The sequence below is a fragment of the Strongylocentrotus purpuratus genome, unplaced genomic scaffold (assembly GCF_000002235.5).
Source record: "Strongylocentrotus purpuratus isolate Spur 01 unplaced genomic scaffold, Spur_5.0 spur5_scaffold_20, whole genome shotgun sequence".
Classification (NCBI taxonomy): domain Eukaryota; kingdom Metazoa; phylum Echinodermata; class Echinoidea; order Camarodonta; family Strongylocentrotidae; genus Strongylocentrotus; species Strongylocentrotus purpuratus.
The window spans coordinates 23,395,946-23,421,103 of NW_022145606.1; the positions used below are offsets into that span (position 1 = coordinate 23,395,946).

The window sequence follows — 25,158 nt, forward strand, 5'->3', positions numbered from 1 at the left end:
CGGATTTTTGAAGTTTTGGTTTTATTAAAAAATTACATTTCTTAGCAAAACTATAGTATAAAAACAAGCAATAAACTTTTTTCACACTTCGTTTTGCTCAGTAGGCCTATTTACTTATACATTTAGAAGGTTATTATGCAAGGGAGCGTAGCTTCCGAGTGAAAAGATTTTTGCATTTTTATTTGTCTACACGCTGCACTTTTGGGCCCTCCAGAACCTAAGTTTGTTGCAGTCTTTAGTATTTGCTACCTTTTTCGGGGGCACATTTTCAAATTTTGAGGGGGGAGGGACGATCCCCCTTAAAAAAAAATGAGGGGAGACGTGTCCCCCCCCAAAAAAAAACGTTCCCCGCCTCCACCCCCCCCCCCCCCACCGCCCAACGCCCCCCCCCCCCCCCCCCCCCCCCTGATACCGTGCATGAAGCCAGGATTTGTTTACTATTACAGCACTCGACCGATGGTCAACACAAATCCGAAAAATACTCTAACACTGAAGCAAACAAGAAAGGAAAAATTTAGAAACAAAAATATAATAATGACCCTGGATGAAAGACTACGTAACTTGTCCTGTAAAAAAAAATGAATATACTTCGGATACGTTTTTAGAATAATGCTCTTTCGCACCAGTGGGATTCGCATTCGGCGACAATCTCCATGCCTTTTACACTATAATGAATCGCTAGTTTCATAAAGTCGTCATTAAATTGGCACCGTTAAATTGGCCTTTTTCGGATACCAATAATCTACGTGATTCCGGCCAGGATCAACGCACGTTCAACTTTCATCTTGGTAAAAAGTCAAAATGTTATCGAAGAAATACGTTTCAGTAGCCATTTTTTGTATCATCGTTACATTTTCATATTCTCTCACATCATCTGAAAATGTAGAAGTTGATGGAAATCGACTGCTGCCTGTGAAAATTGGTAAGTTCTCATTTTCTTGCCGATGATCATTGAAATTGATTGTGCAAACGGACTCGGCAGCCCGAGACTTGCATGACTGAGCTGAGCGTGCGAACTGCAAAGCGATCGGCACCCGAGTCTAGCCGGCTGCAGTGGCGTACATTGTCGATAGCAATTTTTTCTTCTTTTTTTGTGGTGCATGGCCACCCCTCAAATGGCTGATTTCGCCGAAATTCGGCTAGTTACCCCCTCCTCCTTATGTGTGCCGTAAGGGGGGTACTGTCTGTGTATGGGGAATGTTCACAAATGTAAGCTTTATTCACTCCAGCAATGCGTATTGACCTTTAGCACTGCACTACGTGTTAATAGGCAGCATTTGAATACATGAATAGTCAATACATTTATAACACATAGATGCACACAATCATGCCGATGCGGCTGATCGGCAAGTTTGATAATGGACTCACAATTTGAATTTTTGAATTATTCTTTCTAACATCGGAAAGTTGAACAAATTGTATTTTACTGCTATTTAGGTGTCATCAATCGTCACTAAAGTATCGATTTTTAGTGAAATCACTTGAGTTTTGTACAGTGGTGTTTGAAATTTTGAGAATCTATAGCACAGCTTTTAATACACAGCCAGGATGGTAATGCACGCAGCTACAATGTATTTGTGCTAAGAATGATCCAATTATATTACCAGACGGTTATTTCTGTCTAGGTGCATGTTACTACGTAGATGATAGATCTCTACTTTAGTCTCTAGTTGAACTAGTAGTACTAGTAGTAGTATCATGATCTATCTTAGACAAAAATTTTGTCTCATTTGTTCGTTAAAGGTACTAGTCTATGTCCCTTTTGCAGCCAACCTCAAATGCTGTAGAACTTTGCAGGAATTATGAAAACATGTCATGTATGTCCTATCTGTGAAATTTAAACGTTAGAAGTGTCCTCATATTCAAATTATGCAAGGAAAACCGTTTACTTGCTAGACTTCAGTGTCAGACACTATTGAGTGACTGACTGGCTTTTTTTCTTCTTTGGTAACATACATGAAAAGAGTTGTAAAGGGTACATGAGCATTTGTCTACATCAATAACCCACTTCTTTTGATGGCCAAGATTAAACTGATTGAATCTTTGTGCAGCAATAAACGTATGACCATTTGGTACAATTGTCTGAAAATCAAGACTATTACTTTTGGGCTCTATAGCCCTAAAGTCGATTTGACAACTAATAGTCGTTATTTTCCCACTTGAAGACATTTTCAAGCCCCACCTTTTTTAGGGAAGTTCTAAATTAGTATTATCTTTCAAATGCAGTTGGAATTTAACTTTTTCATTTTTTTGGCCTGCAAATGGGACATAGTCCCTTTAAAGGCTCTTATTCAGGTAGGGTCGGCTCCTCTCTTTAAAGACAGAAATCGACCATAGGCACTCCTGTGCAAATGTTCTTTCCCCCAAATACTCAATTTTAACGAATTCATATCCGATACATTTGTTTTGAAAATTAAGCCTAGGCTAATATACATTGGTTCCACTTACCAGATTGATTGTATGATGCCATAATGCCATTAAAGGTAAAGACCAGTATTGGAAACGCCCCAATTTCAAAAAATGAAATGGAAGCTCTCATTACCAATCATGTGAAAGAATATGTTTTGACTAATACATGATGATAAAAAATTTGCCGGGAAACCGCCTACTAATTCATATATTTGGTAAATTTGTTTCTCTCATGGTCTGTGAGAGATATAGGGTAGTCCCATATACATCTTTCTGTGTATAGTGCTTGTAAGTTTACGAAGAATGGGCCAAATTTCTTATCATTTTGATGATTCCAGAACCTTGCAGATGCTAGATGCTAGATGATCAACCTTTTCTGATCGATTCCACAACGTTTCTTTCACAATGCAATCGCATGACCATAACTGGTCTTTACCTTTAAGGGTCTTTTTTTTCCAGATTTTCTTTGTCTAAATTGAGCTCGCGGGTTGAACTTCTTCCAGCCGTATTTTAAACTGTTAGTTATACTGTCAATGGATGACGACGACGACATCATCTTCCTTCATGCACAGTAACATTGTATTTTGTGCTATTCTTCTTCTGTTTCACAGCTGTAGTTGGAGGGGGCATAGGTGGTACGTCAAATGCTTTCTACCTGAGGGACCTGTTTGGTGAAAATGCATCCATCACACTCTTTGAGAAAGATACCATCGGAGGTCGCTTAGCAACCGTTTCCATCGCGGGAGCAGAGTATGAGATAGGCGGGACGATCCTCCATCCGCGCAATCTATACATGAAGAAATTTGTGCAAGATTTTGGTGAGACTATTTCTAGACATCTTATGACAATCTTAATATCTGACCTTGATGTTCAGGTTTAATTGTGAATGAAAAAATTTCAACTCGTGTTCATTCAAGGCAGAGATAGCGTGAAGAGGTTTAGAAAAAAAAATCTACATGTGCATAGCGCATGCATACAGGTAACTAACAATTACGGTATGATAGTTGGATCACGACCATTCTCATTATCTCACTCTCTTCCACTCTCTCTCTCACTCACTATTTATCCCTCTCTCTCTTACACTAAATCTCGTATCTCTCTCTCTCACTCTTTCTCACACTAACTTTCTATCTCTTTCTCTGACACTCACTGTCTCTCTCTCTCTCTCTCACTCTCGTATCTATCTATCACTCTCTCACACTCACTCTCTATCTCTTTCTTTCACACTCACTGTCTCTCTCTCTCACACTCACTCTCTATCTCTCTCTCTCACACTCACTCTCTATCTCTTTTTCTCACACTCACTCTCTATCTCTTTTTCTCACACTCACTCTCTCTCTTTCTCACACTCAATCTCTATCTCTTTCTCTCTCTCCTATTATAGGACTGAAGGAGAGGAGCGCAGAAGGCACTGATAGAACGATGGGAATCTACGATGGAGAAGAATTTGTCTTTCAATCCAGCCAATACTCCATCATAACCCTCCTCAAGTTACTATGGCGATATGGATTGGACGTTTTCCGAATGCGTTGGACCATCAGTAATCTGCTCAAGAAATTTGAAAGGTTAACATATTTCTCAGTTCGTTTCCTTCCTTTCTTCTTTGTTTTCTTTTTCAAGAACCAAGATGATACAGATAGCCATTGGGGTGGCACAGGTTGGGCTATAGAGGGGGTACTCCTCTTGGGAAGTGGTAAAAATGGAATCTGAGAAAAAGTTGGGGCGAGGGCACTCATGGAACCAAACCGACATTGTATGCATGTGGGACTGTGTTGTGAGGTCACTGCTTAGTGTAAAATAAACGCCAAAATTAGTCTAAGCAAGATTTAATTTAAATTAAATGCAGTTGTCCAAAAGAAGACGTAGTTGGCGTTAACCAGTATTTGCCAAGCTACACTCCCTCTATACTCCTCATTTATCTTTGAGAAGAATCTGTTTTGACTGTCTTTCTCTCTTGAACCATTGCCTTATTTTCCTATTCATGCACCTATTGGTAAATCAATTTTTTATCATTAGTCCAGGACTCCAGGTTTTTCATTGGGACCAGACTGTTTATATCCATTCTGGACACAAAGATTACATTTGAAAAGTTGGGTGTCCATGTGCACTGGCGCGTGGGTCCTTGTACGGTCCTTTCAAGCTCTGCATTTTTGCCTTCATGTACAGTCAAACCCAGTGGCGGATCCAGGGGGGGGGGGCCCGGGGGGCCCAGGCCCCCCCCCCCTTGAGAAAAAAAATCATGTAAAATCACGTGATTTTTACGATTTTAGGGGGTTGGCCCCCCCCCCTGGCGCTCAAGGGGGGGGGGGGGTGCAAATTGAAAATTTTTTGAGGATCAAAAAAAAAAAAAATGTGCTCACTACCCCCCCCTCCCCCCCCCCCCCCCCCCACTGAGCGACTTTTCGGCCGGCGCGATTTTCAAATTTTCGGGAGCAAAAAAAAAAAAGTTGGGCCCCCTCCCCTAAGAAATCCTGGATCCGCGCCTGGTCAAACCTGCTTCAATAGAGGCCACCTGTCTACAAAGACCACATTTTTTGCTTCCCTTGAAAATGGTTTCTCATTGAAACATGTACTAAATGAATTTGTCTACAAAGACCACTTTTTGTTTTACCCTTGGGCGGTCGCTATAGCCAGATTTGACTGTATTTTCCTTGTTCCTTCCTTTTTTTTTCTCAGAATTTATGATTTCCAAGATGCAGGACAATCCTACACAGACATTGAAGGCATAATGGCTGCGATGGGTGGGGAGGAGTTTGAGGGTTGGCTGACCAAGCCTATAAGCGTCGTCCTCCGAGACATGGGCATGTCGGAGAGGTTTGTCCAAGAGTTCGCTGCTATAGCAACAAGAGCAAATTATGGGCAGAACCCGAACATGATGGGGTTTGCAGGTAAAGCGATAATATTCTGATGTTCTTCTGGCGTAAATGTTTGATTTCCTGTTGTTCAGTCTAGTTTTAGACCAGTGCATTCTGTTCAGGGCCCTGTGTTATAATACTTAAAATGAATAAGACAAGAACAAGTCCCACAGATCCGTGAAAAATAGCAATTATGGTGTCTACTTTAATATGGATAGCAACATTAAACAATGCAAAGATATATGTGTATGTAAGTAGAGAAATATAATGTCATCATAAGTTTCATTGTTTGTATGAGTAATCTAAACAAGAGAAAATATTCACAAACTTTAAATTTGAACAACTTCCCATCCTCTCTCCTCTCGCTTTCCTTATCATCCCAAGGCATGGTGTCCCTAGCTGCGGCCGTACCTGGTCTGTGGTGTATAGATGGGGGTAACAAGCTTGTGCCTGAACAGCTGCTTCAGAGGTCCGGTGCGACGCTCATGAGGTCTCGGGTACAGTCCGTTGAACGTGTTGCCGGTGAGAATGCAGAAAGGCCCACCTTCAGAGTCACGTGGAACGAGAGTGTCAAAGGTCCAAAGAGTGATGTCTTTGACATAGTCATGATGGCTTCACCCATAGAGGACGATCTCTCAGGTATCGACTTCATAGGCTTTGATCATCCGGTCACCACCAACTTCACTGGCGACTACCGCCACACGGTTGCCACCCTCATCGAGGGGCGTCCTCGAGCATCAACCTTCGGAGTCTCGCCAGAAGGTGAGCTCCCAGGACAGATCATCACCAACATGGAAGTGCCTCTGAACTTCAGAACTCTCGCCAAGAACTTCCCCGTGGACTATAACCCCATCACGTTCAACGCATCGAGGCAACTCTACAAGGTGTTCTCAACCGGTGTCTTGAACGATACGCAGATGGAGGCGTTGTTCAAGTCGTACTCGGAAGCGACGCACCGCGACTGGTTGGCGTATCCCTATTACCACGAGCGTAAGACCTTCCCTGGGTTTGTCTTGGCGGAAGGCTTGTTTTACCCCAATGCCATTGAGTGGGCTGCTAGTGCCATGGAGATGGCTGTCATAGGGAGTAGAAACAGTGCCATATTAGCGTACCGGTACTGGAGCGGGGAATCCCCTGAAGTGAAAGTGGGAGCCTCTAAAGTTAAGCAAGAACTATAAAAGTATAGTTATCTTTGGCCCGTTTTCAATTCTGTACGGGATTGAGTCAGTATTTTACTAAGCATTTTAATTGGTTAAGTAATGTTACTCTTAACTCATTTTGGATTGCATCTGAGCATTTTATTTTAGTTAACCAACTTTTAGGTAAAATTCTGACTGATAATCATTGTGATATTTTATGATCATTCCAAAATATTGTGCAATTAACAAATTCCATTGACTAAAGTACTAAGTATAATTGTGTGTGGCTTATCATGACTGCGTATGAAAACTGCATGCTTGCCAATTACGGCCTCTAAAGTTATTGGGCCTTAGCTAGGGAGCTGTCTTAAAATCAGGGTGAAACGCTTCAATTGACTACCTAAGTTATCTAAGCATTTACTTTCAAAAGCTTACAACTGATTTCAGATAAGAAAATAATTGTATACCGGCCCTTGCACCTCTAGAGTTCTGCAAAAAGTGGGTAGAATTCCTAAAAGAGTAAGGCAAGAATTATGAACGTATATCATTCCTTGTTGAAAGGGAATCATGCAAAATATCTATGCAATATGCCTGGTTTTATAGATTTCCAGATGATGATAATGCAGTTTAATATAAAACTTGTTCTTCTCAAAATGTATGTTAGTGTTGTGGATGTACATTGTAGTAGAGCATCAAAATGTTATTAACAGAAATGTGTGTAATTTTGGGGGAACTGACTAAGAGATGGGGCCATGTTTTCAATTATTTGTTGCCAACTTGCCCTTCAAATTAAATTAAATAAATCTACAAACAGGGAACTCCAATTGAAACAGAGGCCAGAGGATTTAGAATTGTTTCCTTGTTATAATGAACTCCCGTCATCACCAATCACATAGAAAAACATAAAAGAAACAAACCCATGTATTCTTTAGATTGTTTTAATGTACTTATAAATCTTGAAGATTATATGTAAATCACTGAAATATCTTTTAGTAATTAGTAATTCCAGGGTTTGGGCAATTTTTATGACATAACAGAAGTGAGAAACTTTGTCTTACACTAACCATAGCAATGTTTGCTCAAATTGAGTTTAGCATAAAAAGCATATTCATTTATGTTAAGCAGTATTTTAGCTCCACGGTGAATCATTATTATACATGTATATGTGATGTACATGTGAACTGAAATAAATGTTACGTTCATATCATGCTGTAACAAAAGAAATGGATATTACACAAAGATTTTGAAGAAAAGCTACGTGAAACTGAAACAGGAATGATTATGGCAGCACACTACCATATTGATTTAAAAATATCTCAAACAGATGATTTTAGATTTCATGTATAGTAGAAGATCTTGTATCAACGTCATTAAGTGATCCACATGTGAGGACTACGTTCTTTAAATGGATACACAAGCAGTATTGTTGAAAGGACTTTCAAAGGTTTTGCAGATGATTATTTATCAATGTAACGCTTCTTATTTAAAAACAAAAACAAAATTAAACAAAAATTGAATCCTCATGAATTAGGAGATATTAATGGTATGGTATTTATTTCATTCTTCATGGATAGATTGTATATTTCTTGAAAAAAATCAATGATTATTGTATGCATTGTATGGATAAGCTAGTTAACTTCAAGCAGTATAATGTGTTGAGCTTGTATACCAAGTAAAATAGAGTAACAATATGTCTCTAATTGAAATAGTGTAGTTGTTAGAAAGCATGCTATTGGCTGAGAAGCTATCGCGTGACACTCAACATTTTGTAATGTGTGTGTGTGATCTTGTCTTTATCGATCATATTTGATTATTTACTTGTGGAGACTGACCTTTTACGTCACCATCCAAAAGAAGTGACTGAGTTTAAAACTGGGCCAGTTTGTAGGCGAAGACAGAGAGCTGACCAAGTGAAAGTGCCGCTAGACCAACTCACATCTCCCATTGCATGAGCATGCAATATGAGAACTCTTTTTTATTGTTAAAACGTGTAGAAAAATGAATGAAACTGCACACCTCTCTTCCCGTATCTATTGCTTTGAGTGTCTCAGCTGCGCGATTCTGATGCGAAGACAGTCTGAATGAAATCGACAAGGCTAGACTCGAAAGGAGCAATACGTGAGATTGCAATTAAATACCCTCAATTTTATATTAGAAATATAGCATGCATTATTGTTCACTTTAGCATATACTCATCTCAAAATTCATAATTTTCCTCGTGCAATTATATTGCGAAACCTGTGAATATAACATTACTTTGGAAATTCTGAAGTTGTTGGTTCATAGATTCTGTTGTATTGTATGCCGAGGCATGCAATGTTGTATAGTATCATTGTGGATAAAATTTGCCCCTTAATCACGTTTATAGTAGATATGAATTGTGCATAAAGTCTTTATAAATGTATTGATTTTTATTTTCAATCTATTTCCAATAATGTGCCATTTTTATATCTGAAATAATATTTGTTTACACTCTCATACTGTCTTTTAAAGTTGTATGATAAATAAAAAATAAATACCAGAATATTTTCAAGATTATAATTCATTACTGATTGATAACTTACATTATTTGTAAGTGATGGTTTCATGACATTGCTTTTCATGAAGGTTTTTTTTCTTCTTCACATTTTGATGATTTTACTAGTATCAACATTGGTAGTGCATTTACAATGCATCAGCACTTGCAAACTGGCCATTTGCAATGACCACCTCCCAATATTTGTGATATCTCAGTTTAGTTTAGTTTAGTTTAGTTAATACAAACTCGAAGGTTTTCCTTTAGGAAAGAGACAAATAATAACATTGAGTTATCAAAAAAGATTTATTAGACTAAGAATGGACAGATGTTTTGAATGAACAAAACGTGAATAATGCATACGAACATTTCAATCGTAAATTACAATATTATTATGATAAAAATATACCTCCTGTCAGAGGAAAACGTAGCTCTAACATTTCAAGAAACCTACGAATTATGAAAGGCATTATGAAATCAATCAGAACAAAAAACTACCTTTAAACATTATATAACTATGCAAAACCCAACAGACTTAACCCGCACAAATGACCAAAAATATCGCAATAATTGATAAATATTATTCATTATTAATTGATTGATTGATTGATTTTTATTCGACAAGCTTCCAACATACAACAATATACAATAATAACAGATCAAAAAAAGTCAGCTTGAACAGGATAACCCACGAAAGCTCGAGAGCTTATTTCCAGTGGGGTCCCTTACAGACATGTATAAAATTAATAAGTTAAAATAGTAATATTTACAGACAGATAAGAAAATTAAAAGAACTACTTATTAAAGATAATAATGATAACAACATTAAACTGATGATAGAAATGATATTAAGTACAAGAAGAAAAAGAAGAAGGAGAAGAAGAAAAAGAGGAGAAGGAAGAAGAGGAAAATAATGATGAATTTGTAGAATTTCTATAACGTACGAAAACATAAGTATATACAACATGAAAAAGTATGAACCGACAGAAGAATAAACATTTCAATCATATAACATGTCATTCACTTCTCTTCTCTGACTGTCAAGAATTAGGTATTCCTTTAATTTCCTCTTAAAATTATCATAGTTTCCTATTTCTTTTACACCATTGGGAAGGGAATTCCAATGTTTTATGGCATTGTAATAAAACGAATTTCCAATACTACCTACTCTTTCAGGTAATTTAAAGTTGAATCGTCTATTTCTTGTATTATAATCATGTACGTCAGTAACAAGATCGAAGTTGGATCGAATATAATGATTCGACCTAGTATGATATATTTTATGCACATGATGCAATACGAGTTGTTTTGATCTTTGGTCGACTTCAAGAAAACCAGCTTTAGAAAGTTCGCTGTAGCCAACATGAGTTCTTGGACCAGAACAGTTGATAAATCTCACCATTTTGTTCTGTATAATCTTCAACTTCTTTTGATCTGACTTGTTTATGTTACTATACCATGCAGGGTTAGCATAGTCAAATAAACATTGAATAAGAGCAAAACAGAGTGTACGTCTTGCTTTTAAATCCATACAACTTTGATATCTGTACAAAAATTTCAGACGAGAATTTGCTTTTTTTACAACTGATTCTACTAAAGATGAAAATGAAATTGCGCTAGCCAACTCAATGCCTAAATACTTCACAGACTCTTTTCTCTTGATTGCTTGATTATTGTGTGTCACTTTGAATTCAAATGACTTTTTAGAACTACTTTTAGAATAAAATAAAATGCTTTCTGTTTTTCCCAAGTGTAAAGAAAGCTTATTATCAGTCATCCAATCGACACACGTAGACAGCTGTTCACTGAGCTTTTCCTCAATATATTTAGGATCAGGATTTGAATAGAGTAGTACGCTGTCATCTGCGTACAGTAATAGTTTGAAGTCTTTTATACAAATACACATATCATTTATATAACTTGAAAATAGAATTGGGCCTAAAATGCTTCCCTGAGGAACACCGCAAGTTATAGGCATTAGTTTGGAACGAATATCATGAATGGCCACTACTTGGTGCCGATTAGATAAGTGGGATCTAAACCAATCTAAACTTGCCTTATCAAAACCCATTAGTTGTAACTTCTTCAATAAGACGCAATGATTAACTGTATCAAAAGCTTTTTGCAGATCAAGGAGCACCATACCAACAAAGCGCCCTTGGGAAGTTTCTCTCCTCAAATAATCAGTCAAATGAATTAGACATGTTTCAGTCGAATAATCATGTCGAAAACCAGATTGAAATTCATAAATTATATCATTTTCTTTGAAGTATCTTTCAATTTTAACACATACCGATTTTTCTAGGAGCTTTGATGCTACGCTTAAAACACTAATAGGTCTATAGTTGCTAACATCAGTTTTATCTTTCTTTTTATAAAGTGGAGTCACTTTTGCTATTTTCATATCCTCTGGAAAAGTATTCGTCAAGATAGATAGGTTCATTAAGTAACTTAGAGGCTTAAATAAAACCTTCGCACCATCTTTTAGAAATTTAGCTGGAATCAAGTCTAACCCAGTACTTTTTGATACTTTCAACTGACGTAACTCTTTGAAAACAAATTGTTCACTGATTGGTAATAACTCGAAGCTGTTTTCACGTACACCTTTTCTTTCGTAAAAGTCACGAATACAATCATTGTCTGCGCTGAAAAAGTCTTTGGAAGGGGGGAGTTTGTCTACTAATTTGGCAGCCACATTTGTGAAATGAGAATTGAATTCATCAGCGATGGCCATCTTATCATGACATAATTCCCCATCAATTTTAATGACAGATTCTTGTTCTTTTCGCTTCTTATTTTTCAATCCTAAGCTTTTTAGATTCTGCCAAAGTTTTTTCGAATCTTGTTTATTTTCTTCTATCTTGTTTTGTAAGTAAACGAGTTTAGCCTTTTTCACCTCTCTTTGGACCATATTTCTTAATACTCTGTATCTTTTATAGAGCTTCTCATCTTTTGCTCTTTTCCTCCATTTTTTGTATACTATATTTCTCTCTTGAATTAGGGAAAGAATATCTTTAGTCACCCAAGTTTCTGATCTTTGTTTTATTCTTATCCGTTTCAGTGGCGCTATCATATTCAAATTTGAGATAAAAACATGTTGAAATATTGACCATGCCTCATTTACATCTGTACAGTCAGTTATTCGTGACCAATCAACAACATATAGTTGAAGATTGAAAGACTCTTCTGTATATTTTTTCATGGATCTGATATCATTAGTCCTGTGATGACCTATAGCCAGTCTAACATTTTTCCGTGTACAGAAAGTAAAATAATGGTCGCTAATACCTAGATCAATGACACCACTTTGACTTATTTTATTTTCTTTGGTACAACCAACATGATCCAATAAAGAAGAACATGTAGGTGTAACGCGTGTTGCCTCTTTAATGAGTTGACTAAACCCATGAAGACTCAACAAGTCAATATATTTTTTAGCCAGTGGCGATTTGCGAAGAAGACAAATATTCATGTCTCCTAAAAGAATTATTTCGTCATCCTTCTTTAATGTATCAAGAATATTGGACAATTTCTCGATAAACAAATTGTTTTTCGGAGGTCGATACAGAACGCCAACAACAATTGGTTTTGATCTTGGTATAAGCAAATTTATCCACAGGGATTCCGTATCTCCAGTACTTATAGCATCCATAATAGTAAATGTAAATGAAGACCTTTAATTTTAAACTTTTCTTCAAATTCTTGAAAAAGAGAAGTGTTTTCATCTTTGAGGTTTGGCTGAATTATTCTTGCTATCGCTTGCTTTTCAGGTGTAACGCGCGTTACCTTAAAATAGTTTTCTTTTAGTCTATCCTCGTTTTGGCTTTCTTTCTCTAAACAATCGTCAGTAAATATTGATTCACAAAAAGATGGCAGACAACATGTTAAACAATTCCACTTCTCATCAGGGCATTCATAATATAACCTGCGGTACTCTGAAAAACTGATAGCTTGACAATTAGTGTGAAACCATTTTTTACAATAAGAACACAGAAGGCCGTGTTGATTACATTTGACTGGCTTATCACAGTTCCCACAAGGGAACTTATATTTTCGACCGTCAACTATAATTTTCGGATCATCACTAGATTTTGTCAAACTTTCACTTAATTCAATACCCTTCTTACAAATTGAAGATAGTTCGCCCAGTCTTTCATGTCCACCTTGGATGGTCTGAAGGCTGGTTTCAGTCGTGACCTCTGTTTGACTGCACTGAAATCCAAAGATCTCCCAGAAACAGCTTCGGCGTAGGACTTTACGGGGCTGCTTTTTTCCTCATCAGAATGAAGACTCTGGTTTTCTCGGTAGATGGCTTGATGCCGCCTTGCTCCAGGTTCACTGCATGTAACTTGATCGGACGACCGTTGAGTCCAGCCATGGCCTCGTGTTGTCGATTGGTCAGCACTGTTGATGAGGTGTTCCAGGTTGCCTGCCAAGATTCGTTGACCGGCTCTGTTGAGGTGAACGCCATCACGCCCGAGATGCTGCTCGCTGATATCATTGTTGATGATGAGGCCCCATCTGTTCTCGCTGGCTGCCAACTCCATCAGATAGTTGATCTCATCAACCCGCTTCTTGTCCGCTTCACTCTCCCCTCTACGATGGATGATCGTAGAGACTGAGACGTTAAACCCCTCGGCAGCAACAGACTTGCCAAGCTGTGATTTGGTGGCAAACTTCACCAGCACCCTCAGAGATGTTGTTGGTGCCAGCGTGGATGATCAGTTCTCCCCCTGGCTTGAGAAACTCGCAAGGTGAAGAGGTGAAGATGTCTCTCACTTTTGCACCGGGAAAAGAGACGCACTTCACGTTCTTGCTGCGGGAGAGATGTCTTCCGTCAATGTGTTTCATCATGGAATCACCGACCACAATTACATCTCGTTTGTTGCGGATCACACTATGTCGGTGGCGGTATCCCTCTATCTGCTCATGGTATGGTGGTGAAGTAGAAGTAGAAACCACCAAACTTCGGACACCGCCAAACTTCGGACAAAAATTACTTCAACGGCTCGCAAAATATGAGCCTAGCTCAGGCGGGTAACTTGCATGCATTTGATACTACTACTAACCTACATCGTTAGTACAGAAAGTTAGGGCAGGTTGCCGTCTGCAAAACTCACAAAAAACATCGAATTCAGAGACAGATTTCAGGTTACCTGGATTTTTTACAGTCCCTTAACAGGGGAGTTAAGGTATAGAGCCTTCAATATATCGATTACAAACAAATCCTTGGCATATTTCACGTGGTTTCTGCCAAAATTATGGGAGCTTATGAGATACTTTTTCACTCTATCGCGAAAATTTTCTAATGGCAGCCGTTACCACGGACCTAGGGGTACTATACAGGTACCCCTACCAGAAGATGGCGCTCTTCCAAACTTCGGACAGACAACATTGAGTGTCATTTTGACTACGAAAAAATAGCGCTTTCGTAAGATTTTAGCACCAAAATATTGTGTGAGTGTTGTGAAAAACACCTTTCTGATAGTTCTACCTAAAATAAATCTACCCAAAACGAGAAAATAATACTTTTTTCATGAAATCAACGCAATCAAACCCCCGTCGTACCATTTTTGATCCGGTTTCCAAACCTCCGATGAATGCGCACTTTAGCGCGCGCGCTATACGTGCGCTGTACGTGCGCTATGCGCTATACGTGCGTTATACGTGCGCTACTCATGAACGTCCGAAGCTTGGCAAGCGCGTCCGAAGCTTGGCAAGCGCGTCCGAAGCTTGGCATAACAAAAGGTTCGGCGGGTAAGTAAATAATTCTAGTTTTCAATTTCCTTTACTAATTTTCTTTTCATGATATACATAAACAGTATTTGCACAATAATAGTATATTTGATCTTTCAATAATTAAAAAAAGAATTCAATGTTTTCCCCCGTTTTGTCTTAAGTGTCCGAAGTTTGGCGGTCTTACTCTAGGCCTAATACTAGTAGGTGTTGACAAAGATCGGCCTGAGCTGTCATCAGTTGCGTCGCTGTTAACAGTTGCGTCGCTGTTAACAGTTGCGTCGCTGTCATCAGTTGCGTCATCAGAGAGAACTTCAGGATGGGTGATGTTGGTTTTGGAGAACAACTTCAGGTGCTTGGCCTTGTATTCATGAAGTTGATCTTTCATTGGCATTGATACACTCTTGGCACTGTTGTCTGATTTCGTGTTATCGGATAATATTTCAAACCGGTTATGCGTAGCAATTGTCGGGAAATATTTGGTGGTAGGCCTAGATACTTGTTGTTGTGCCTTCAGATTCCCTTGCTCCTTCTCCTTCTCCTTCTCTGTCTCCTTCTCCTTCTCCCTTGCACTACATCCTGACTTATGGATCCTGCTGAGTATCGTCGTAGAAGTAGAAGTAGAAGTATGCTGTTCGAATAGATTGTTGAACTTCTTCTCGATAGTATCGAGCCTACTATTCAAGCCTTTCATTTCACTCAGTACATTATGCAGTAGTTGTCGGCAGTCTGCGTCATCATTGAAGACATCATCAGGCTTTTCATGTTTATCTTCATCTACATCACCAGCGGCATTCGTGTTCCTTATTTCGTCTAGGCCTACTGCATTTTCTAGTCTTTCAAGAAGGATCGCCTTTACTCCGTTTGTATGCATACCTCTTTTCTGTAACCAAAGAGATTCGATCATACACAGTATGTCCTCCGTAGGAGGACTAGAGGGCCAACTAAAATCTTGACCTTTGACATTTCATAGGTTTTGCATTGGATGCATTATGGGGGTTTTGTCCGATTTGAACGACGGTTTTGGAGGGTCAATGAATATTCATGAGCAATGACGTAAAAAATACGCCAATTACTGTTTGTTGATTGGCCATCGACAAAATGTTTTATGTATTTAGGTCATGCATAAAACATTTTTTGCATTCCCAGAATTCCCTACGATTTGAGCAAGAAAATGACGAAAAATGGCGGTTGTATGAACTGCGACTTTGAAGTTTTTCAATTACGAACAATGAAACATTTTTCTTGTAAGTGAATTTCTATTATCATAGAAGTTTGTCAAATACATCTCAGTTGAGCAGAAAATCTTCAGGCGAACATCGACATCAAAGTGATACCATACGGATACCAAAAAAAGTAAGTAAAGATCCATTTTGTGTGAAGATCTCTGAAATGATTGTGATGTGTTCGTCGTTGCAGTGAGGGGCTCTCTGCATTGTCACAACGTATAATTCCCTATCCCATCCCTTTCTTTTGTCTTACCAAAGAATATTAACTGATTGAATTAACTCTAATTTAAGTCGTCGACGGTAATATTTTTAGAAATAATCAAGAGTTTACCATAGGTTATTTCATTACAGCACATCTCATAAGTTTAAGTTAAGTTCACAGCTTGATTACCGATAGTAATCAATGGTAGATGTAGACCTGTTGTAGACTGCGCAAATGGCTCATTGCTAGTCCAAGCCGATGCCATTTCGTCGAGCGGTTTATGATTTTCAATTCGCCGGTGCTAGCCGGCTGTAACACTCCACCAAGAAGCGACTGCGTTTCCTGAGCTGGCGCGGCTATAATTTTACAGTGTAGGCTACACTTTTATCTTACTGTAAAGCCTAGGCTAGTATTCATATAGTCTAGCCTGAATTTTCTGTCTCTTTCGTTCGTTATGGCCTCTGATTTGGGTAGAGTCGGCTCCTCTCTTTAGCCAACCCTACCCAAATCAGAGGCTAACGAACGAAAGAGATAGAAAATTCAGGCTAATTAAGGCATAGGCCCTAGATCTAGATCTAGATAGACTAGGCCCTGGCCTAGGCTAGGGTCTAGTCTAGATCTAGTCATGCTAGTGTGGCATTATGTATCCAGGTCCAACTTAGTTTGGATGTAGGCTAGATAGACTAGACAAGAACAAAACAAAACAAAAAGGGTGTCACTTCCTAGCTTCCTAATTTTACCCCCACCCCACCACTCTTTTTTCTTGATTGTGCTCTAACTTCTAAGTTATGGCACTGTGCCTTGTTTGAAATATTTAGAGGAAAATGTTTAGACATGTTTAGACTTTAGAGAGAAAATAGGTTTATATTATTTGCGTATTACTAATGTTCGAATATTTACCTTGTTTACAATAAAGTTTCAGGACTATTTGCTACCCCCTTTTTATTTGGTATGGCATGGGTATTTCTAACTCTAGTCTAAAGGACATGAACCAAGTTATAAACTGATAACTAATGCAAGCATTTGATACTATTACTTGCACGAACCTTACTAAATTTCTGTTTTCTTTTAATTGTAGATCCTATGGAACAAAGAAGCAGATAATGATCACAGAAGTGCAACAAAGAGCACCAGGACGTGATCATCAAATGTTATGCTGTAGATCTAATCAGGAACAGGACACCTCAGTTGAACTCTGGCAAGGTATGTTTGTATGAAGTTCGAAAATATTCAGGCTGTATAATCTAAGCTCATGCGAACACCGCACTCGACTTGGACTATATACAAAGATTTGGGGAACTGTCATCTTGTGTTGGATTATATCTTGTAATTCTCATTTATTCTCTAGCTTTATTTAGGTGACTAACTATGGTGTTGCTACAGTTTATTCTCTCAGCATATTAAAAGACGTACTCAAAGGCATTTTTTCCTCAATATTACATTATATCTAACAAACTTTTGTTCACAAAAGTCTAGCAAATAATAACTTAAAATAAATTGGAAATTACTTTAAGAATAATTGGAAATACATCTAGAAGTCTAAACCTTTACTCTTCTCTTCAAAAAGGGCCCTATCAGATAGACATAAGTTTATCATTTAAAAAAAAAATTAAAATGCAAGACCTACAAAAAGTGGGGAGGTACTATTTTTGAAAATACAATATAATGCAGCAGTTTTAATCTTATTTGATTTCTCCTCTCTTTTTGTTTTTATTATGCAGGTTGTCCCAATCTGCATGGTTTGATACCCAGGCTTCTTTTGTACAAGTCCCTAGTCCACCCTCATCTTGAGAACTGTTCCGGTGTCTGGGATCCCTACAACATCTAAGATGTCCAGGACGCTACTTCACAATGGGGATCACAAGAGAACCAGCAGTTTGACTGAGATGATCAGCACCTTTTAGTTGCCTACTATATCTACAACTACAAGGCACTCTGCAAGAAGATTGGGAATGGTGCACAAGATAGTCAATGGTCTCTCCGCTCTCCCTTGAAAATTTCCCCACTGCACTACTTATAGCTACTTGCGCCCTATATATAGCAAACAATGCCTAATCGGTGCCTGTTGGTCCCCCATGATCCTCTTTTTCTTATATTAATTGAGAGCTGATTTGATGAGATAACCACCTTTCAGTGACCTTGCAAGGTGGTCTAATCCCCCTGGCCAAACTAGTACAGACAGGCTTTAACAAATCACAAGCAGGAAGTACCATGACATGACCCTCCAGTTGCACCAAGTCAGAAGCGACATAGACAAGTTTGTATTTGCCCAACACTCTGTCCCAAAATTAATGGAACTGACTTCCAGCAAATATAGTGCATGCTGACAGTCCAGAGAACTGCCAGGGACTACTTCTGACGCATCTACTCTCCTTATCCCACTTAGAAACATTCTGTCTTCCTCACACCACTTGTAATCTTTAGTATTAGTTCATCTTTGTGATAGGCTACAACGCCTTTTGAAGATTACCAGAAGAAGAAGAAGATATATCGAGGATCATGAAAGTAATCATTTGTTCTTTTAAATGTGTGTACATGTAACATAGTTTTTTTATATTTAATCTTAAGTCAAGTTCTGACAAAAATATTAGGGATGCTGAACTGAATAGTAAATTGAAGGGGGGGGGGGGATAAAATGATGTAGTTCATTAGTAATACTGTAGTAATATAATTGATAACATTAATAATAATAAAAATATTAAAAATAGTAACAATAACGACAATGATCATGATAATAGCAGTAATAATAATGATAATACAGATACCGGTAGTAGTAACAACAACAACAATAATGTCCTATGTAAGATAAAGTACTAATACAACCCAGTATATACCTGTGCTTTACATAATAAAATAGCATGTTGATATTATTGAATATTTTTTTCAAAATCTACAGTAAACTTTTACAACTGAAAAATTTGAATTCAAGAGACAGCACCCCCCCCCCCCCCATCCATTTGTCATCCTTTTTTTAATGTCATGTTGGATTTTAAAAGATCTTAATAGAAACAAATATGTTGATAAATGAGTTCATAAAAGTTAATAAATTAGTTAATACTGCTTAAATCTGTTCTTTTCATTTTCTTATTTTGTGAAATATATGTGACGATGCTGGTGATTATGATGATGTAGGCACTCTGTAATGATAATGCTGTATGACTGAGGTGAGATGGGGGCTGATACAGTCTTGTGTAGAATTGAGTATGGTGTTCGACCTTTTGATGTTTGTTTATATCTGGCATCAGCGAGATAGATTTAACCATCTTTCCTAATGAGAGAGAGAGTGGGCAAGACTAATGTATAAATGCAGTATAAAAAATGGTTTACAATAAAGATGAGGTGGGGGGGGGGGGTTAAATAAAGAATAAGTCAATGCCAAAATGATGAAAGCATAGGTAATTGGGGTGGGGATTGGGGGGGGGGAGGGTAATAGATCCTATGGAAATGTCAATATCAGAAGGGGTCCCTGTATTAAATGATACTGTTGGGGGGGGGGGGGCAAATTAAAAAAAAAATCAGAGGCGACGAATGCAAGAACGAAAAGAACGAGACGAAATTGAAATTTAATTGGGGATGGGGCACAATTTGAAGATCATTGAAGTCGAGGTGAGAATGATTCATTATTTGGACACTAAAAATATGAATATATGACTTGTTGAGTGGGCTAAATGATCAGTGCAATTTTTCTGATTAAAAAAATATTAATAAGTTAATAAACGAACAAAACAAAAAAGAGGTAAAAAATGAATTGAGGTACCACAGTGAAATGGGGTCATTATTTTTGCCTTTTAACTGAACTGAATTTTTAAAAATGTACTTTCCATCCTGGTGACAGTGAAGTTTGTGGTCCCAACTAAGTCAACCATTTGAAAGTTTATTACCCCCTCCCCCCCCCCCCCCCCAAACACACACACCTCCCCAACTCTGACCTTTGTTCTACATTTATCGGCCCAATTAAGGATTCTGTCGATATAGTAACGCATGCGCATTGTCTTTTTTTATTGCGATAATATGCTAATAAGTGGAAAAGAGCTCATGAATATTCCAAATTTTAATTTAAATATTTTGCGCGCTGTGCGCAGTCCAAAATCCCCATTTCGCTGGTGCACTACAAATTTGTCGTCTTCATAGGCTAATATACGATAAGTGGAAGCAGTGTGCACTTTTGACCCTCCAAAATTTCCCCATGGCTAGACGGATGCAGAAGCGGAGTTGAACCCCCCTGTCTGTAACTCAGCACGTAGTTGCTTCACGCGGAGTCGACTCACGTAAATTTGTTGGCAAAGTTTCCATGGTTACGTCACATGAAGCGTTGCTGCGTTGGTATCTGCTGGTCCTTTGCGTAACTTAACTAGTATGGCGCAATATTTCTGCGCACAATTGTTTTGATGCTTCGCAGAATGTTCAAATTTGAAATATAAATTCGCTAAAAAACTGGATTAAAATTGACGAAAAACGAATACCCGTATCAGACATCTCAGCTGGTCATTTACAAAACCGTATTGCCCTAGTTTTCACTAGCAGTGGGAACGGAGGGGTATATTCTTTGTATTTTCCTTGGTCTCCCTGCTCGTATAGACTTTGCGTGTAGAGACGAGTGAAAATATACCTTGGTATTTTCCACGGTCTCGCATCCGGGCATCTTGTATTGACCGCGCCGTATTTTGTCATGTTCATTGCGCATCTATTATTGTACGAGAACCTGCGCACTTTGCGCGCACTCTATTGTGACGTAATAATCATACCAACTGCACACTGTTTGCAGTGAATCGAAAATTTCGTCAAGCACTCGATGCACAGTGCTGGTTTGACAAAGTTTGTTCAGTTCTTTGAAATTGTCATGGTGGATTTCTGTATTTGCTCTAGATGTCTGATTTGGATAACAATACAAATATTGACTGGCTTTACTTTCGGGGGATATCAGAAATATTGACCGCACTAAGACCATATTGCCCTCGTCTTTCGACTCGGGGCAATATGATCTGAGCTTGGTCAATATTTCTGATATACCCCTCAAGGCCAGTCAATATTATATAATTAATGTTCTCGAAAATTGTAGTACTCTGAACAATTAAGTACAGTTAGCTCCAATGTTAGAGCAATATGGTGTGTCGACACTGAGGCAATGGGAAAGAAAACTGAACCTCTACAAAAAAACAATTTTATGCTAAATGGTAAATTTATACTCAATTTAAATAATTCAGCCTACTTCGTTAAATAAATTCTTTAGTAAAATTGACTGCACAACTAGCAGAAAAAATTAATACTGCAATTTTAATTTTACAAATTTTCTTCCATGTTCTTTTGATAAATATTTACTCCTTAACCAAACAAACTCAACATAAATAATTAATTACAAAATCATTCAACTCCAGTAGATCACAAGGTCATGGTAGGATTAACACTTCACTTCTTATTAAAGCAAATTATGTACTTTATAATATCCCCATTAGTAAGTAAACATGTATTTAGTAGATCGTTTTCAACAGGAGTATGTCCAGATATCTTTCAAGTAGAGAAAGTAATTCCTATTTATAAATGCACAATCCACATGAAAAAAGCTATAATCGCCCAATATTTATACTCTGTAGTACATGTATATATCAAAACTTCTTGAACAAATAGTTTACAATAGTTTATATGATTTGTGTAATAAAAACAAAATGTCGAATCAAAACAATGCTAGTAATCGTTTAAAGATTACTTTTCGAACAGACAACAATATATTTCATTCAATGCTACTGCGTCCAGTCTTTTACCGATCAGGTGTGGTGTCCCTCAGGACTCCATTGTGGGAGCACTTATGTAAACGATAAGGAACGCATCATCTGTTTTGCCATTTATTGTCTTTGCAGACAACCGAAATATATTTGACTCACACAATAACATCGAAACACTAATGAATACTTATTATGAATTAGGAATTACCAACAAGTTTACACGGGGTTTAAGTAAAATCAGTTATCTCTTAAAGCCTATAAAGTATATTTGTACTATTTTGGTCAGGAGGGATTAGTACTCCCTGCGTACGTGGTCACTGGCAGGTGGTTATCTCATCAAATCAGCTCTCATCAGCGGGTACCGGTTAGGCATTGTTGGCTTTCGTTATCGTTCTGGTCGGGAGAACCTTCGCAAGATCATCCTCGCTTTCGCTTGCGTCCTGGTCGAAAGAAACCTCCGTCGAGATCATCCTCGCTTTCGCTAGCTTCATGAGAACCTTGGTCAGATTCATTCTCGCTTTCACTATACCTTCCTGGTCGAGAGAAACTTGGTCAGAATCATTCTCGCTTTCGCCTGCATCCTGGTCGAGAGAACCTTGGTCAAGATCACTCTCACCTTCGCTAGAGCCATGATCGAGGGAACCTTAGCCAAGGTCATTCTCGCTTTCGTTTGTGTCCGGGCCGACAGCACCTAGGTCAATATCACCAGATGGGGAAAACCGAGTGTTCAAAACCTCTTCTAGGGCATGCACTATAGGCGTGTCGTTGAGGTCTTTTTCCAATTCCTTTTTCAGACCTTGGAATTCCATGTAAAGTGTTGTGAGTGCATCAGTACTAGTAGCTGCAATAACCTCTTGTCCCATTAGAGTGCTCTTTTCATCAATACTCTGCAATGACCGTTCCTGGCGTTCAATGAAATCTGTCAATACCTTGCCAGTGGTTTTGCGGATGTCGTCATTTTCTTTTAATAGTCTTTGCTTATTTTCCTGAAGAGTCTTTAACATTTTACGAAAGGTTGTCTTTGTTTCCCTATCTACATTCTTCAGATGAGAATGCATATTACACTTATGTTGCTTAGCATTGGCAATGGACTCTTTGATCTCTCGTTTCTTTTCATCACTACATTTAATGATAGCGTTTCCTTCCTTTTTCAACTGTGCTACAACCGCTTCCTTCTTCTTAAAACTGTGATCTTTATGTTTGTCAAGAAAACATATCAGACAGATGAATTTCTTGCAAACCTCACACAGAATGTCTTTATAGACTTCACTGTGCAGGGAACAGTACTCTGATGATTTGCCATTGACCTTAAGATATTCATGTAATTCATCCTCGATGCCTTTTAGAGAGAAATTAGATGGAAATATTGCGACTCTATCTTCCCCTAGCTTCCAGCATTTCCTACAAAGTGGACACCGCATGAATGTCCTTCTCCGGTGCTGTTCATCGCATTTACACAGACAGTCCTTGCAGAATGTATGTCCACAGAATAGGACGATAGGGTCTTTGAAGGCTTCTTGACAAAGTGAACATTCCAGACTCTTAATTAGTTGTACCTTTTCAGCCATAGTGCAGTCCGTCGAAGAAGCAATCTTAGAAGGAGAGATGTGGTCGAACGACAAAGCTCAGCCACGTATTACAAGCACAGGAAAGTCGAGGGCAGAAATGCAACTTCCACTTTGTCTGAAATAAAAGAATATTTAAAGTTTATTTTGCACATTTTCAGAATTGTAATGCTTAACTCATTACTCTCTACGAACTGAAATCTAAGACCAAAACTGTCCCATTACTTGTATTGAATTGCATGCACGTGTGTGACACTAAATAAGAATAAGAAGTAGTGATGATATCAATGCTAGAATGCCCATTGTCAGTTCAAACTGGATTGCTGCCATAGCCAGTGGCGTAGCGTGGGCTCAGTCATAATGGGGGGAGCACCAGTCTTTAGTCTACTAGATCAGTGTTTTCCCCAAAAATCCAATCGGTCACAGAAAATAAATTTTGCATTTCTCTGGCACGCGTAATTTAAGATATACACAGGCACGTCGCCGAGGAATATACACGATTATAACAACTCAAATATTCGGTCACCTCGATACCTGAATATGAGTACGGCCATACCGTTGCGCAGAATATTCCTGTAGCAAGCGAGAAAGGCGAATGAGCGTGGTAAAATGCAATTTCGGTAGAAAAGTTATATATAAGAAATATTAGTGTACCTCGCTGTCAAATACAAGTACATTCGTGCACCTCGATCGTTGCCCAAATTATGTAGGTATTCACTTGGCTGCCTGAATCCTCCTTGTTTCTAAATTTTGCAAGCGATTTTCTCGTGAAATTACAAACTCTCGAGGATTCTTATCTTCGGTTTTCATGAACTCGAAGTTCGATCAATAGCTTTTCATAAAACAGTATTTTATCGTGGTACCCATTTAGATGTCTTGCGGTACCCTGATTGAAAAATCTGTACTAGATGGTCTAAATTTGAGGGGGCAGGTTGACCAAGCCGGGAGTGGATATACTCCTTGGCAATTTACAGAAAATGTTGCCTTTCAAACTGAAAAGGATACAAGTACATATTCTCTCTATATGTCTCTTTTGCCGTATGTCTTCTATATCTTTCACTCCTATCTCCGTTTCTTTTTCTTCTCTGCTTTACACTACATCAATTTCGCGGATATGATCACCCAAAATCATCTTTTCGATAATTTGAAAAACAATAGGTATTACTAGGGAGATGTGAATTGTTACAGCTAACATGTACATGTTATTAAATTATAGTGATTAATACATTGTCAACTGTTTATATGAGCAGTATTATCGGGTAGGCCGTATTGTGCATTGACTCAACTTTACCGACTATTACATAAAACATGTCCTACGTGAATAAGATGGATATGAACTTTATGTCGACCATAAACCTAATCTGATGTTGATATATTAACAGGAATAGTAACCATTGAGTTTGCAGCATATTTGTATTTAAATGTATATTTTGTTGTGAATATTATTTAGCCTTCTCTGTAGTTTACATAGAGTTTGACACAATTGTCGTACATGTATATTTAGAACTAAAATACGCCAGACGTTGTGGTAAAAGCATATTTGTATTTAAATGTATATTTTATTATGAGTATTATTTAGCCATCCCTATATTTTACATAGAGTTTGACACACAATTATCGTACATATTTATTTAGAACTATAATACGCCAGACGTTGTGAGATAAATGCAGTTATTCAGTATTGGTGATTTCAACCTTGAACCATCTGCTTTTAACACGAACCCAACGATATTTTCCCAGCTATGTATCTACAGGCAAACCAAAAATGCAATATATACAGAACTGCTT

At 38.1% G+C, this 25,158-nt stretch overlaps 1 protein-coding gene and 1 long non-coding RNA gene across 2 annotated transcripts; both read left to right on the top strand.

Moving 5' to 3' along the window:
• The first annotated feature begins 771 nt into the window (after positions 1 to 771).
• On the top strand, positions 772 to 8,941 carry LOC115918874 (prenylcysteine oxidase 1-like). Its single transcript, XM_030993062.1, has 5 exons — positions 772 to 922; positions 3,021 to 3,227; positions 3,794 to 3,974; positions 5,086 to 5,297; positions 5,649 to 8,941. The coding sequence occupies exons 1-5, from the start codon at positions 802 to 804 to the stop codon at positions 6,440 to 6,442; spliced, it is 1,515 nt and encodes a 504-aa protein (XP_030848922.1). The 5' UTR covers positions 772 to 801; the 3' UTR covers positions 6,443 to 8,941.
• Positions 8,942 to 15,774: 6,833 nt separating this feature from the next.
• On the top strand, positions 15,775 to 18,162 carry LOC115927303. Its single transcript, XR_004065554.1, has 3 exons — positions 15,775 to 16,010; positions 17,164 to 17,288; positions 17,807 to 18,162. It is a non-coding gene; the product is annotated as an uncharacterized LOC115927303 (long non-coding RNA).
• Positions 18,163 to 25,158: the final 6,996 nt, after the last annotated feature.